This window comes from Euleptes europaea, chromosome 7, assembly GCF_029931775.1.
Source record: "Euleptes europaea isolate rEulEur1 chromosome 7, rEulEur1.hap1, whole genome shotgun sequence".
Classification (NCBI taxonomy): Eukaryota; Metazoa; Chordata; class Lepidosauria; order Squamata; family Sphaerodactylidae; genus Euleptes; species Euleptes europaea.
This window is the reverse complement of record NC_079318.1, coordinates 15,627,995-15,643,806: the sequence shown is the minus strand read 5'-3', so window position 1 is coordinate 15,643,806 and position 15,812 is coordinate 15,627,995. Positions and strand designations below refer to the sequence as shown.

Below are 15,812 nucleotides of genomic sequence, written 5' to 3'. Positions count from 1 at the left end.
ACAATTCCAAACAATATTCCACATTTATATACATTCAATATCATATAAAGGCAAATTATGCTATATTCAGCCGGCACTAAGAGTTTTGGTAGGCCCTAGTTAAGTGGTTGACGTTCCCGTCCCTCTTATTCTAGAAACATTGCCATGAGCACTCATTTGGTAATCAGGGATGACAGAACACAGTTTCTACCTTGAATTTCAGGACTGAAGTACAATCCAGCCAAAGTTAATCGTTTGCACTTAACAGAGGAGTGAAACGTGTGATTAAACCCCTCACTGAAAGCAATGGGATTTGAAAGTGTTTCAAAGTGTTTCAAATGATTTCAACTGGATTGTCCTTTTAGTTTTTAATTATTATTAGTCCCAGTTTCTATCAAAATGCTTAAGCATATTGTATGGCACTTTAATCCAAGAAAAGGGCTGTTTAAATTAGGAAAAAATAGTCATCAAATATCACTTGTGACTAAAATAACAGAACAGAGATGGGTAATGCAAGATTACTAGCCATATCTAGTCCACTAATGCTTTCTTTCACCTTGCCTTGGCTTTAACGGGGGGTTAGACAGATTCATGGAAGATAGGTCCATCAATGGCTACTAGCCATGGTGAGTAAAGGGAACCTCCATATTCAGAGGCAGTAAACCTCTAAAACCCAGTGTTGGGAGGCAACATCAGGGAAGGTCTTGGTTTCTATGTCCTCTTTGTTGGCCTGCCAAGGCAACTGGCTGGTCACTCTGTGGAACAGGATGCTGGACTAGACCACTGGTCTGATCTAGTAGGGCTCTTCTTATGTTATGTTCTGATCCCCTTGTGACAAAACAGAAAAGCAGTTGTTTTAGGAAGACAAGGCTTTAGGGGGCAGGATGCAGCCCACAGTCCTTAAACTGTCTGCCCTGAATCAGGATATGGGAAGAATTCTCCTTGTGTATACATTTCAAACAAAACTGTCTTTGTAATAACTGCATTTTCTTTCCATTTGAAGTTGGATTATTTTACTGACCTTAACCAAAAGTGAAAAAAGGTGAATACCAACCTGTGCACCACGATCATTCACAAGCTCTACTGACCACCTCCCTTCATACTGAATCCAAACAAATATTCCACCATCTGCATCACAGGTCGCCAGCTTCTGGAATGGTTCGTTCCATCTTACAAGCACAACCTAAGACATTTTCAAAGAACAGAACTTTTTCCAAGCCTCTAAAGATGTTGCCAACATGCAGTTATCATCAAGTACAGCAAAAAATAAACTATCCTGCTTAAGCTCTAAAGTAGGGCTGACCATGAGGACTATACTTAGGAATCAAAGGATGTATTGCATTGCAGTTGTAAAATAACCGAAGATCTTTATTATGAATATACTTCATTGCAACAAAGTACTGCCAGGTTCAATTCTCTCCAACATTATCAGATAAAAAGTTCCTAACCTGGCATTCGCTTGTTCTCAGTTGTAAAAATACCTGTGCTCACCGAAGTCAGCACCCATTTTATGTGTTCTCATATATCATTAACCTGGTCCAACATGCTCACAAAACAGTTTTCAGGCACAAACACACACTCTGTGGTGCGTGAGATATGGGGATTCTGCCTTCAATCACGCTACTCTCACAACAGGCTGTGAGAAGAGGTTCTCATTCTGTGAGCATGACACTACCAGGCCAGTCTGCCACAGCTCTGATTGTCATCTCTTGGATCTACCGGTATACAAAACTCCTCTCCTTCCTTGCCCTGATCCTGTTTGCTGAAAGAAATCAGTGACTGCCCTGAGCTCCTGACACCAAGCCACAGTACAAATTACTACTTATAAAATGTGCAAAATGCCCACTTCCACCGCTAAACAAACTGAGAGTTTCAAATCCCGTTTATCATTTTAAAACACCCTTCCACAAAAATCTTTAACCTCAACAAAGTATCTCACCTATTCGAGGAGGTTTATTTCGTGTTATTTCCAAACTATGGATCCACTGCAACATGGCCAACATAATGTAACATATCATCACTCCACACACTGGGTTGGATCCAGACTCAATTGACAATTTCCACCGATTCCCCTTTCCCACTGCCGAACCCCCCCCCCCATGACATTCCTCAGGGTCCCTTATCCGCCAGGAGCAGCATTTCGTGGACACCAGCGGGCTGAAGTGGAAAGGGGGAGGGCAGGAAAGTTCAGTTCTGCCATTGGAAAACTGAGTCCAGATCCAGCCCACAGTTTTGAATGTTTACAGGAGACTGAAGGCCACTGAAGAAAGACAGTGTCTGCTGCATTTTTAGAATGCATTTATAAAAGCGTATAGACCACTATAGAATCATAGAGTGGGAAGGGACCACCAGGGTCATCTAGTCCAACCCCCTGCACAATGCAGGAAATTAACAACTACCTCCCCCCACATCCCCAGTGACCCCAACCCTCGCCTGCCATGCAGGATCCCACAATCAAAGAACTCCCAACAGATGGCCATCCAGCCTCTGCTTAAAGACCTCCAAAGACGGGGACTCCACCACCCTCTGAGGCAGCACACTCCACCATCGAACAGCCCTCACCGTCAGAAAGTTCTTCCTAATGTTTAGGTGGAATCACTTTTCTCTTAGTTTAAATCCATTACTCCGTGTCCTAGTCTCTGGAGCTACAGAGAACAAGCTAGTTCCCTCATCAACATGACATCCCTTCATCTCATAGAGCATAGCTATACTCCATGCAACATATATTGTCACCTATGTCACAGATGTATGTTACAGATTTGGAAATTTTACAGATTGGAAAGAAGTCTGTTTGGTAAATAGTATCTCCTCCGTGCATGTGTTTTTTACTTTAGAATCTCTGCCTACCACTCAGAGAAACCTAGGAGGCATATCCAGCGCAGTGATGGCTTCACTCTGCAGCCTTAATAAGTGGATTTGGTCTGCTGGCTAATAAGGGCTTCCAGCCATCTAGCTAGCAGTGTTACACAATGTTGTCAGGAAAAGAGTGTGCTGTCCTTGTTTACAGGATAAGCAAACAAAGCATTGCAGCATCTTGTTGCTATGAACTGTTTTGCGGTTGGGCTAGAAATGCTGTCATTACAAGCTTGGCCTCAAATCTATATAAAATGCTCAAATTATGTATTTCTTTATATAACATCACCTCTCCCTCCTATCTCTCCCCTCTTCCACGAAACCTCTCTCTGCCTCTCACATGCTCACACCTGAAGCAATTGCTTCCTTCATCCCTGGGGAGAAATGCAGTAACAATTTAACAGCATGTACCTAAGATATCCACAACAGTATTGGGAAAGAAGTGGAGAAAACACCTTGTTTACTACCTGGGAAAAGACCGCAGATGGTTGTGGAGATGGTTGCAGATTAAAAAAAATAGTTCTGACCATCTGCAGTTTCTACTGATTATAATTATGGTTATGGTTGCTTTATTTTTTTTAAAAATGAGGCCTTTTAATGCCTGATAAGAGAGTCATTGGACATTTGACAGATGCTAAAGACCTGTGAAGGGAAAAAAATCAAGTAGTGGGTTACAAGCTAATTATTCACACAATGTGTTTTAAAGTCCATAAAGCTCCGTGAGCAGAAGAAAGAGGAAAGCAGTCTGAGATTTCTTCAGGCAGAATGTTTTATGTGAACAAGGCCCTACATTTTTACATTTGTATGTAAGATCAGTGATAGCTGGGAATCCACGCAGTGCAGACAAAGCTCCAGAATACACAAAACTTTCCACATATTGAACCACATGCAAACCAACCCCAAGACCATGAAACAAGGGCAGATTTGCACATACTCTGTTAATGAGGGCTGGATGGAGGTTACAAGAGAAGGCCAAGTCAGCCCCAAAGTGATCACTGATTGTTAGGGTTGCCAGGTCTGGGTTGGGAAATAACTGGAGATTTTGGGGGTGGAGCTTGAGGAGGGCGGGGTTTGGGGGAGCGGAGGGACTGCATGGTGTAGTGGTTAAGAAAGGTGATTTGGAGTGGTGGAGTCTGATCTGGAGAACCGGGTTTGATTCCCCACTCCTCCACATGAACGGCGGAGGCTAATCTGGTGAACTGGATTTGTTTCCCCACTCCTACACACGAAGCCAGCTGGGTGACCTTGGGCTAGTCACACTCTCTCAGCCCCACCTACCTCCCAGGGTGTCTGTTGTGGGGAGGGGAAGGGAAGGTGATTGTACGCCGGTTTGATTCTCCCTTAAGTGGCAGAGAAAGTCGGCATATAAAAACCAACTCTTCTTCTTCTTCTTCAATGGGGTATAATGCCATAGGGTCCACCTTCAAAAGCAGCCATTTTCTCCAGGTGAACTGATCCCTGGTGCCTGGAGATCAGTTGTAATCCCTGGAGGTTGGCAACCCTACAGATTGTTCCATCAGCACCCATCATCACATCTTCCTACAGTACCACAAAACACCAGGGTGGAATGGTGAGCCCCAATCCAGGAGCATAATAAAACAAATAACCACTTTTTTATCTCAACTCTCTGACACTTCTAGTGATCTGCTTAACTACATGGTCCATGTGCTGTTGTGCAGGTCCGAGCAGTAGGTCCAACAAGGTATGCACGGTGCATTTTATTTGTAGAACATAAAAATTATATTAAGGTTCTCCCTTTTAGCCCCTTCAATTCAGGTTTCACCTGTTTCCCCCCCCCCAGAAAACACATTACACTATTTCAAAGAATGCAACTATAAAGGTACAGAGCAGGTACCGAAGTCTCTTCTGACATGGCATATCCTTTCCCAAACTGCCACTGGACCCACACACTTCCCAGAACATAATGTCCAATATGACCTCTCTTTCCTTAAAAATAAAACAGATAGGGTTGCCAGGTGCCCGGTGGTGGCGGGCAAACCCCTGCCAATTCGCCCACCGGCCCACTGACCAGCTGAGGGTTGAGTAATAAAGGGCCCCTTGCAATGGGGCACTTCCAGGTGTAAACGCCTCACAAGGGCCTTTTACCATTCAAACTCCCAGTTTGAGTGGTAAACGCCCCTTGCAATGACTTTACACCCGGAAGTGCCGCATCACAAGGAGCCTTTTACCACTCACGATGCGGCACTTCCGGGCACTTCTGCCCCAGAAGCCTCCCGCTGAAGGAGAGGGGTGACCTGGCAACCCTAAAAACAGAGTGCATGGGATTGGTAGAACTTCTTTGGAGTAATGAGACTTAGGGCTGCTGCCTTTCCTTTATTGTTAAATGTCATATTTGCCTACTCTAGGGTTGCCAACGTCCAGGGGTTAGCTGGAGATCTCCAGCTATTACAACTGATCTCCAGCCGATAGAGATCAGTTCACCTGGAAAAAATGGCTGCTTTGGCAATTGGACTCTATGGCACTGAAGTCCCTCCCCTCCCTAAACCCCGCCCTCCTCACACAGCCATTCCAATTCACAAAAACAGCACTACTACTACAAATGAAACTAGGTCAATGACATCCGGTGTTTGCTGGTAACCAATCTGACAAGAAGTCATCCTTGTTAACAGCATTTTATAACTCAGGCTCATATTACAAAGTGACTTTTCAAGATCTTGTTCCCTCTTTTTAACATGTCGTTTGAAGAAAGCTTGCAATTTCAGAGTTGATCCAACACCAGCAGGTTCTAGTTTCTGTAGTTCTTAAAATAAGTAGGTAGCTGCAGAAGGCCATGCTGGGCAGCGTCCTCCAGCTGAACTCACATTTCAAATGCTGTTACTTCATCCTGTGTTTACAGCTATAGTCAGACAAGATGTATTAGTCTAGCAATTACTCCCATTTTTGGATTCCCCCCCCCTCTAAAGAGCAGACCATAACTTACGCATGTAATATTTCAACATGGGGAGAGCAGGAGTTTAAAAACTGAACGCTGCAATTAAAACATGTTTTTAAGAACATAAGAACATAAGAAAGGCCCTGCTGGATCAGACCAAGGCCCATCGAGTCCAGCAGACTGTTCACACAGTGGCCAACCAGGTGCCTCTAGGAAGCCACAAACAAGACGAGTGCAGCAGCACCCTCCTGCCTGTGCTCCACCGCACCCAAAATAATAGGCAGGCTCCTCTGATACTAGACAGAATAGGTATGCAGCATGATTAGTATCCATTCTAACTAACAGCCATGAATACCACTCTCCTCCATGAATATGTCCACTCCCCTCTTAAAGCCCTCCAAGCTGGCAGCCATCACCACATCCTGGGGCAGGGAGTTCCACAATTTAACTATGCGTTGTGTGAAAAAATACTTCCTTTTATCTCTTTTGAATCTCTCGCCCTCCAGCTTTAAATGTCACTTTATTAGGTGGGCTTTAAAAAAGGCTTCCTATTTTCCTTTTCCCTTCCTCCTCAAGTCAGACTTCTTCCTACTCTTCAAAGCATAGCACAATGGTGGGGGGGAGAAGCTTATTTAATCTAGTGGGAATAGCCAGTGAAGCTGGAAGCAGACAGTTTTACAGAAGCAGTGCTTGCCAATTGTTATAAAGGCTGAATACTACCGTTCTTGTCAAAAGCAACAGAAGCAGGACTCCTCTGTTCCAGCTGAAGTTAATGCGATTATTTTCAACCTAATAAATATTAAGGGAATTAGTGAGGAGCTTGCAGGGCACCCCGATCTCTTCTCTATAGTCCCTCAGGGATTATCACAGGCAACTATTTAATAATAACCACAGAGCCTGGTATTGGCATGACCACAGACAGTAAGAAAGAAAAGGAATAAGAGAATATGGAAAAGCAAAGGAAAGAGCCTTACATACAAAGGATAAAAAATTCCCTGTTGCTTTCCAGATCAACTTCAACTTTCAGTCATCTTTCTGCATCAACTGCCTTGGCGCTTCAAAGAAAGGTGGTAGACTTAGTTCAAAAATTGCAGATATTACATGTACATCCTGTTCTTTTGTATTCCCTTGTAAAGACCACATGTCATCAGAATGTAGGGTTGTTAGGTTGCAATCCTGCTGTTTGTTTTGAGCTTTAAACCTATCAAAGAAGAGGGACAGAGCAGATTTGGCTTCTCCATTCCAGCAGTTCTTCAGTTCCCTTTGCATGCCTTCTTCCCTCACCTGCTTAGCAAGTAAGGCTTGAGCTGTACCACTCAGCAGACAGTGGAGGGTGTGTGTGTGTGTGGACAAAATGACTAGGGAAGAAACAGGCAGAAGATTCTGCAGCCGCTTCATCTCTTACTTCCTTGGCAGTTTTCAAGCTACTACAGGAACCTGCCCATCAGACTGCACGTAGGGCCTAAGGTAACATCTCCACCACATTTTCCTGGCCTAGCCTATAAACATATTTGTTATAGCATAGAGTTACTTCACACATTTTGTTTACTGAAAGTGAAGAAAGCCCTGATAAAGGGTAACAGGCTAACACTGTGGGCCAAAGTACTGGTATGTCATCAGAAACTTTACTAAACTGATCCATGAAGTATCTTGACCAAAATAGGTTGCTTCCTCTAGAACTGTGAACAGAACACTGGGATTTCTGCTATATTGTTCTTGCACTGCACCCCGTTGTCCCCCCTCCCACCCTAAAGCTGTTTCGGAGAGTTGGGGGTCCTCAGAAACAATATGGGATGGGGGGGGGGGGCTGTAGCCGGAAGGGGAAATCAGCAAGAGGTGTGTGTGTGTGTGGGGGGGGTGCCTCCTGACTAGGAGTAGTCCATTTTCTTTCTGTAATGTATTATAATAAATATGCCATTGGATAGCAATAAAATCTAGGAAGCAGACTGTATAAGGGAAAGCTGATTCACACATTAATTTTACCGTGACAGGTGTGCAATGAGATAAACTGCCACCTATACCATTCTACCTTTAAGTAGTGATTAGAGGTCATTCACTAGAGGAAATGAGAACCAATCATGGGATAATTTCAGCTTACGCATAGCACAATAAGAACACAAGAACGTAAGAAAAGCCCTGCTGGATCAGATCAAGGCCTATCAAGTCCAGCAGTCTGTTCACACAGTGGCCAACCAGGTGCCTCACACTATGAGGACAGCAGCTATCTTGCAGCCAATACCAGAACTCAAAAGCTCAAATATTTAAGCTGAAGGCAGAGGTAACAAAAGCTGTTCCATTGTCAACATGATGCAGTGGATAACATAGTGGGATTGGAACCCAATCCAAATTCACTCTCAGGAGTGAAGATCACTGAGCAAAGCCCTGGGCATGGCACTGTAGTTAAACCTAAATTGCCTGCCATCCCTTGTACCTTTCCCATTTACAAACAGACAGGGGGGAAACTCACTTATGGGGTGAACTTACAGGGAAATTTCCCAGTGGGCTACTGACCTAAAGGGTCACTGATGGCCAGTAGTAAGCATAACCAAGCCCCAGCCAGTACCTGGTTTAGTACCTGCGTGGTTTAGACCCTTCATCAGCAATGGAAATGGTTATCAGTCCACTGACTGTGTTTTCCTGCACTGCTGCCAGTTTTCAGGAGGAAGCAATGGGTGAACTAATGCCCAGTGGCTTGCACCGCTGAGCAGAGTGACTCCCTGCAGTGCTGGCTTGTATCGCCGCAAGGGCCTCTCAGCTCGGCATGCTGCAGGGCCATTTTCACTTCTCAGTCTGTTCCTGCCCACTCACTACTCAATACTAGCCAGGTAGAGGCTTTCTACTGTCATAATAAGCCACTGCTTTGCAGAGTTGAAAAATACACACCACCCCCTCATCTGTTTATTTCTGTTATAGCAGAGAAAAGGATCTTTCCAGGGTAAAATGCTCTGCCTGTGCATTTCAGTAAAATCCTGGCAGGGATTTTTGGGGGGCAAGGTGTGTACATAGTTCCGGTCTCAGAACACCAGTTTGCCCACTGAGCATCTGGAAAGTGACAGAAACAAACAAACAAACAAAAACAACAACAACCCTGCTGAAGGGATGAATTACATTTAGGCAGGTAAGCACATACCTTGCCTCTCATCTTCCTGATGCTATTTCCCATCCTCCTGTCATGTGAAAAAAAAACATGTCTCAAGGCTGTTCCCTTTCAGGTTTTCAGTAAATCAAGAATTAACCTGGATGGATTCGACAGAGAAGCAGGGGTGGGATTTCTAGACAGCAAGCATTTATCCCTGGAACAGTGAAGAGTTGGGTGAATTGTTATGAAGTGACAGAATCATCGTTGCTTTCCTTGTGACCTAGAAATGCCAACGTTTTCACCTAAGATCCTTCATTTAAAAGCTAAATAATTTTCTCAGCAGTTATTTTTGCTCAAGAAATATATTTTCCTCACGGTTGTACTCTTAATCGAGGAGAAGTGGGGGTAGGGATCAGTTTCACCTTTACAGCAATTTGATTAATTCTGCTTTTAAAAATAACTTTGAGACATGCAGGATTCCCTCATGCTGATCCCTCCTCCTTCACCATCTCCTTCTCATATGTGCAAAGCAGTGTGCAAGTGACAAATTGGATTGTTCCTTTTATCGTTGTTTCAACAGGTTTCACAAAATCAACCTATGAAAACAAATTCATGTTGCAAGAAAAACTTCCTGGGATTTGATAATAAAAAAAATGTAAATACGTTCTTCATGAAAAGAATCCACTAAATATAGGAATTGCCCTGACCCGGATAGCCCCAGGCTAGCCTGATCTAATCAAATCTCAGAAGCTAAGCAGGGTCGGAAAAGTGGCAGAGCCAAATAAATAAGTTTTTATGGGATGGGGAAAAGCCTAGGATTCAATTCAAAATTTGGCAGGATGAAAATAATAGAGGTGGTCTGGCTTTACTGAACTTGAAACTTTATTATCAAGTGGCTGGATTAGCATAGATCACAGATTGCATTAAAAACCCAGACTTGAGTATATGCAGACTTGAAAAAGATGAGATGAAAGGAGGATGCCATTACCAGTTACAGAAGACAGCAAAATATGAAAGTGTGGGAACTAAGCGTATGATAAGGGACAATCTACTAAAGTTTTGGATGAAAGCCAAAAGGAGACTTAGCCCACTTCTACTGTTGCTAATGTCCCCAACCGAGGTGTATTATAGTAAAGCGGAAAATAAATCAATGGACTATATAATATATCAAGATTTAATTAATTCACAGGGACAAATTAAGGCTTGGGACAACATAAAGACTGAAAAGAAAAAGACAGGCTGGTTTACCTTTTGCCAGCTGATCTCAAGAATAAGAAAAGACTGCCTTGAAGAAGGTAAGCCAAGAGAGCTGACAGACTTTGAAAAACTGGTCAGTAAAGAAAAAAGATCACTTGTGGGTAGAATATATAAATTACCACTTAAATATGACATTGAAATGGAACAAGTCAAACCATGCATGATTAAATGGATGCTGAACTTTGGAGAAGAAACAGATATGCAAATTTGGGATCGTCTTTAGTCTAAAGCGATAAAATTCACAGCCAGTCAGAGCTTGAGAGAAAACTGGTACAAACTGTTCTTTCTTTGGTATTTAACACCAAAAGACATTAGCAAAACGAGTAAGAACTTTGATGGACATTGCTGGAAATTCAAAGAAATTGAACTTTTTTTCATAGCTGGTGGACCTGTAAAGAAATTCTGGATTGATGTGCACCAGGAATGTCAAAAAATACTAAAAATCGCCTTTCCTCTGGACCTGAAAACAACGCTACTAGGAATTTTACCACCTGTAATAGATACAATTAGAGAAAAACTCTTCAGATATATGATAACTGCTGCAAGAGAGGCAATTGCTGCTAACCGGAAGCAAGAAGGAGTACCAACATTAGATATTTGTCTAGATAAACTAGCTGAATATGCAGTGATGGCAAAGTTGACTAACTATGTGGGCAAAAAACCCTTGGAAGAATTTCAAAGGAAATGGAATTGTATTATGGGTATGTGTCTTGAAAAACATAATATGTGTTAAAAGTTATTATGTTACTGCATATATAAGTTTATTAGCATATATGATTTATCTTTTTATTTTAGCTAAGCAAAGTAGTTAAAATTGCTTAAAAGGTATATTTTATTTGCATTATAATACTTACATATTGATAGAAATGCTAAAGCATATTTTACTTATACTATATACTGCCAAGTAGGCATTGAATTTATATACTATACCAGGAGAATTATGTTTGAAGGGATAATAAGATGAATTAAGGCAAATGGCTTTCATATATTAGTTCAGTAAAATAGATACAATTATTTACAAGGCATAGTATATTAGACAGAATTACTGAGATTAAATTTATAGGTAGTAAATATTAGTGGTATCAAACTTTATAATTTTTCCTCTGCTGGGTAAACAGTGTTTCTTTAAAAAACCATAAAAGGCTATCAAAATGTTTTGTATATGCCCAGAGAGAGGTAGATGGTACACGATGTATGTATTGTTGTGTACAATGTATGGAATGTAGAATGTAGTATGTGTTGATTGTCTTTGATGTTGTTATGTGTACTTTTGAAAATTAAAAAATGAATTAAAAAGAAGAAGCTAAGCAGGGTCGGCCCTGGCTAATATTAAGATGGGAGACCACCAAGGAATACCAGAGTCGTGACATGGAGGCAGGCAATGGCAAACCACCTCTCATCATCTCTTGCCTTGAAAACCCTATGTGATCACCATAAGTCAGCTGTGACTTGATGGCCATCATATGTGTGTGTGTGTATACATACACACACACACAGAATCACAGAGTTGGAAGGGACCACCAGGGTAATCTAGTCCAACCCCTGCACAATGCAGGAAATTCAAAACTACCTCCCACACACACACCCAGTGACGCCTACTCCATGCCAAGAAGATGGCCAAGATGCTAGATGGTATGAGGTGATTTCATGTGATATACCCTGACACACAGTTATCCTACACATCACTGTCTGGGGGAAAAAACAGCTTTTTTAGTGATTTATTCTGGTGTACCTTCCTTTTAGGCCTATTAATATGTACCAGTCTATATTCTTGCAGAAGTCAAATTATTATTGCATTCTGAATAGTCTGAGCTGAACTAATTTCCTAGCATGTTCTGTGAAGCTGACAGTGTATGTGTGTATAAACTGTTCTTTTGTCTTTAACATGTTAACCTGTCTTGACAGTTGCCCCGTGTAATGCAGCAATTTTTAAAAGTGCACAGACATGATTCTTTATGCCACAGACTCCTGCTGAATTGTGAACTTGGTTGCTTTGTAATCAAAAACCACAAAAAGTTTCAACTGGTTATTTCTACACATGAAACCTCTGCTAAAGGGAAAGATCAATTTTCTCTGGGGCACCTGGCAACCCCTACCAGTCACGCAAGCCCCACCTACAGTCTGAGGGTATAACCAGACAAGATAATGGACGAGTTGAGGAGGAGGAGGAGGAGAAGGAGGAGAAGGAGAAGAGGTTTTTATATGCCGACTTTCTCTGCCACTTAAGGGAGAATCAAACCGGCTTACAATCACCTTCCCCTCCCCTCCCCACAACAGACACCCTGTGAGATAGGTGAGGCTGAGAGAGAATGACTTGCCCAAGGTCACCCAGCTGGCTTCGTGTGTAGGAGCCACTGCATGTTTTTTCTTGGTACACTGCACCTATGAACGGTCCTGATTTGGTTGCTGGTACGTTTCCCCCAATGCAACAAACAGCAGATGAGGTTGGGAAGTATTTGCAGTTGGGACAATGACATAGCTGGGAACAGTTAACCACTACCCCCCTCTCCTGCCACATCTTACAGGCTTAATCCAAATGTTCCCCCAGCTCTTTACCTAGAAAAAACATGATGGAAATCTGCTCCTGGACTTCTTGACATCTCTTCCAAGTTGACCCTGAAATGGCACAGCTCACATAGCTTCAGTGAAAGCCAGGCTTTCCATTCTTTGGATTTTCTCCAGTACTCTAAGACGGGTTACATCAAAAAGCCAGAATTCTTCTCAACCAGCTTTTTCAGAATTCACATGAAGCTGCCTTAAACTGAATCAGACCCTTGGTCCATCAAAGTCAGTATTGTCTACTCAGACTGGCAGTGGCTCTCCAGGGTCTCAAGCTCTTTCACATCACCTACTTGGGTGCAAGATACCACTATGCATCCATTTAAAAATATTTATCCTATTCTGGCAGATACATTTCTCATTGAAGCCAGTGGTTCTCAAATTGTGGGTCAAAAACTAAAGCTGGGCTGTAATTCTCCTACAGATGGGTTTTGAGGACAGGAGGGAGAAGGTAGAACAGACTGAAAGAGGAGGCTTGATGGCAAAGAAGGGTTTGCATTTGCATAATATGTGAAATTGTCATGATATACAGCCAGATGTTCTATTCTGATTCGAAACTTGGCAGAGGGCAGATTAAAAAATCTGTCCAGTGGGGCCACATATAGAAATGGGAGATGTTTCTACAAAAGTGGTTTGCAGAAAAATCCCAAAACTAAAGGTGGTGGTAGTGGTAAAAAAAATCCCAAGCTAAGAATCAATATCTGTGCAAGTGCACACATCTCAATTTAAAAAAAATGCTGAATAACACAGAATCATAGAGTTGCAAGGGTCCATACAAGTCGTCTAGTCCATACAACCCCCTGCTCAATGCAAGATCAACCAAAAGCATCCCTGACAAGTGTTCGTCCAGCAGCTCCTTGAAGACTGCCAGTGAGGCGGAGGTCACCACCTCCCTCTAAGCGCCCCATCAGCTGGAGGGGCTGAGAGAAGATAGCATTTCCAATACATTTTCTGCTTCAATTCCCCCCCCCCCTCCAGCCAGGTGACCCAGAGTCTAGGCTTAGAGAAGACAGTGTATACTTTCCACCAAGCCCAAGCCCCTATCAGATGACTGATAGTAACCAGGGAAGCTGCTCAAAGCCCCCTCCCACCAGCCACTGCCAGCTAGTTGATGAGGGGGCATGAAGAAAACATTTCTGGCATGCTTTCTACTCTAAGCTCAGAGTTCCCTCCTCACCACGTGGCCAGTGATGGCAGGGGAGCCTTGGCACAGAAAGCACACAGGATGCCTCAGCAGCAAGCTTCTCTCTCAGAGCTCCTGCCAGCCAGCTGATCAAGGGTGACCGGGCTTGGACCGTAATGCAGGGAGCATGCTGGGCACATTACCCATCCCAAACCCAGAGCTGCAATCATTTGGCTGGCAATGTGACGGTAGGTTTTGTCTGGAAGTTGCGCCATATATTCTTTCCCCTCCAAGAGGCTGCTTATCACTGCAGGGGCCCCATGGACCAGCAGGGACTACTTAGCTACAAGATTTCACATACTGTTCCCCCTTATGGAGAAAAAAGCTGGTGAGTAGGCACAGCACCAGAGAGTGGCCCTACCTCAAAGCTCAGTGAGGGCAGCCACCTGGGGTAGTAAATGCTGGACGCCTCTAAAAGCAGCAAGAATGGATATCAGACAGATCCGACCCACAAGGTACGGTGTACTGTGAAGTCCTGAACTAGCCCCACTGAGTGCTCTGGAGGTCCCAGTCATTCTAATGGGGGGGGGTATTCAGATTTCCTAGAGGATTCCATGCAAAACAGTGAGAACGGGTTATCATTTGGATTTTCCAACTGAGGAGGCCAAATGACTTGGATTGGCTCTGCTAAGAATTCAGTAAATAGTTTAGTATTAAGCATGTAAGGAGAGGAAGCTGTGAGTTGTGTGTGTGTGTTAAGTGCCGTCAAGTCGTCTTCGACTCATGGCGACCCTATGAATCAATGTCCTCCAAAGTGTCCTGTCCTTAAAAGCCTTGCTCAGATCTTGCAAATGGAGGGTCGTGGCTTCCTTTATAGAGTCAATTCATCTCTTGATGGGTCTTCCTCTTTTCCTGCTGCCTTCAACTTTTCCTAGCATGATCGTCTTTTCCAGTGACTTCTCATAATATGTCCAAAGAACGACAGCTTCAGTTTAGTCATTTTAGCTTCTAGGGTTAGTTCAGGCTTGATTTGATCTATAACCCACTGATTTTTTTATTTTTATTTTGGCAGTCCAGGGAATCCGTAAACTGTGAGTTAATTGCCAGTAACAGCGTCAAATTTGCACATTTTTCCTGCTGCAGCAAGGCACAAATGGGGAGCTTCCTCATTGCCTTTGACATGAACAAAATGTGGTTTATTAACTCTTGCTTCTTAGCTCTGCTTAGGGGGTTACCACACTTTGTATTCCCAGCGATGTATTAAGAGTTTGAAAACGTTATAAAAAATACTGTTCGCACTTTCTACGTATTCCCACCGATGTATTAAGAGTTTGAAACTGTTATAAAAAATACTGTTCGCACTTTGTTTGGCCCCTTTAGCTGTGAAGACGTCTTCCAACCATTTTTAGCCGTAGTATCCAAAAACCCTGTTAAAGCGATGTTTTTTATAACATTTCCAAACTCCACTGGGAATACCTAGTGCAGTGACAGCCATAGCTTTAAAAGGGGTTTTGGATACCACGGCTTATAAATGGTTGGAAGACGTCTTCACAGCTAAAGGGGCCAAACAAAGTGCGAACAGTATTTTTTATAACTTTTTCAAACTCTTAATACATCGCTGGGAATACAAGTGCGGTAACCCCCTTAGTTATGACTAACCCAGGACAGGAATGTACATTTTAAAAGCCACTCGAGTTATTTTTGGTTTCCATTTTCAAACAGCTTTTCCTTTCAGTGCGGCACAATTTGCTTAGGCTTATTCAAGGCCCGCATATGCTGATTCAGCAAAAAAGAATAAAGGCAGCAATCATTTTCATACAAAATCCTCTCAATAGGTGATGACTGCTCAGTACAGAGATGGAAAGAAACATCAGCGCTGGGTTAATTTTTAGATGGACAGTTTGCTAGAACACAATGGCTAGTCTTGTGAGGGGAAAAACCACAAGCAGTGAAAACATTACCTGATCTCTTTAAATAAGCTGGCAAATTCCAAAACACAGTCCATTCCTCTCCCCAATAAAATAATGTTTATAGATTCCAGTAAATTGCCAAACTGGAACATGCAATTC

General features: G+C 42.9%; 1 protein-coding gene across 1 annotated transcript in view; it reads right to left on the bottom strand.

Annotated features, from left to right (window-relative positions):
* TULP4 (TUB like protein 4) overlaps positions 1-15,812 on the bottom strand; it is a 91,902-nt gene that overhangs the window by 35,285 nt on the left and 40,805 nt on the right. Inside the window, exon 2 of the mRNA XM_056853599.1 lies at positions 1,034-1,162. Within this exon, the coding sequence (XP_056709577.1) occupies positions 1,034-1,162 (129 nt within the window). The remainder of the gene's footprint in view (positions 1-1,033; positions 1,163-15,812) is intronic.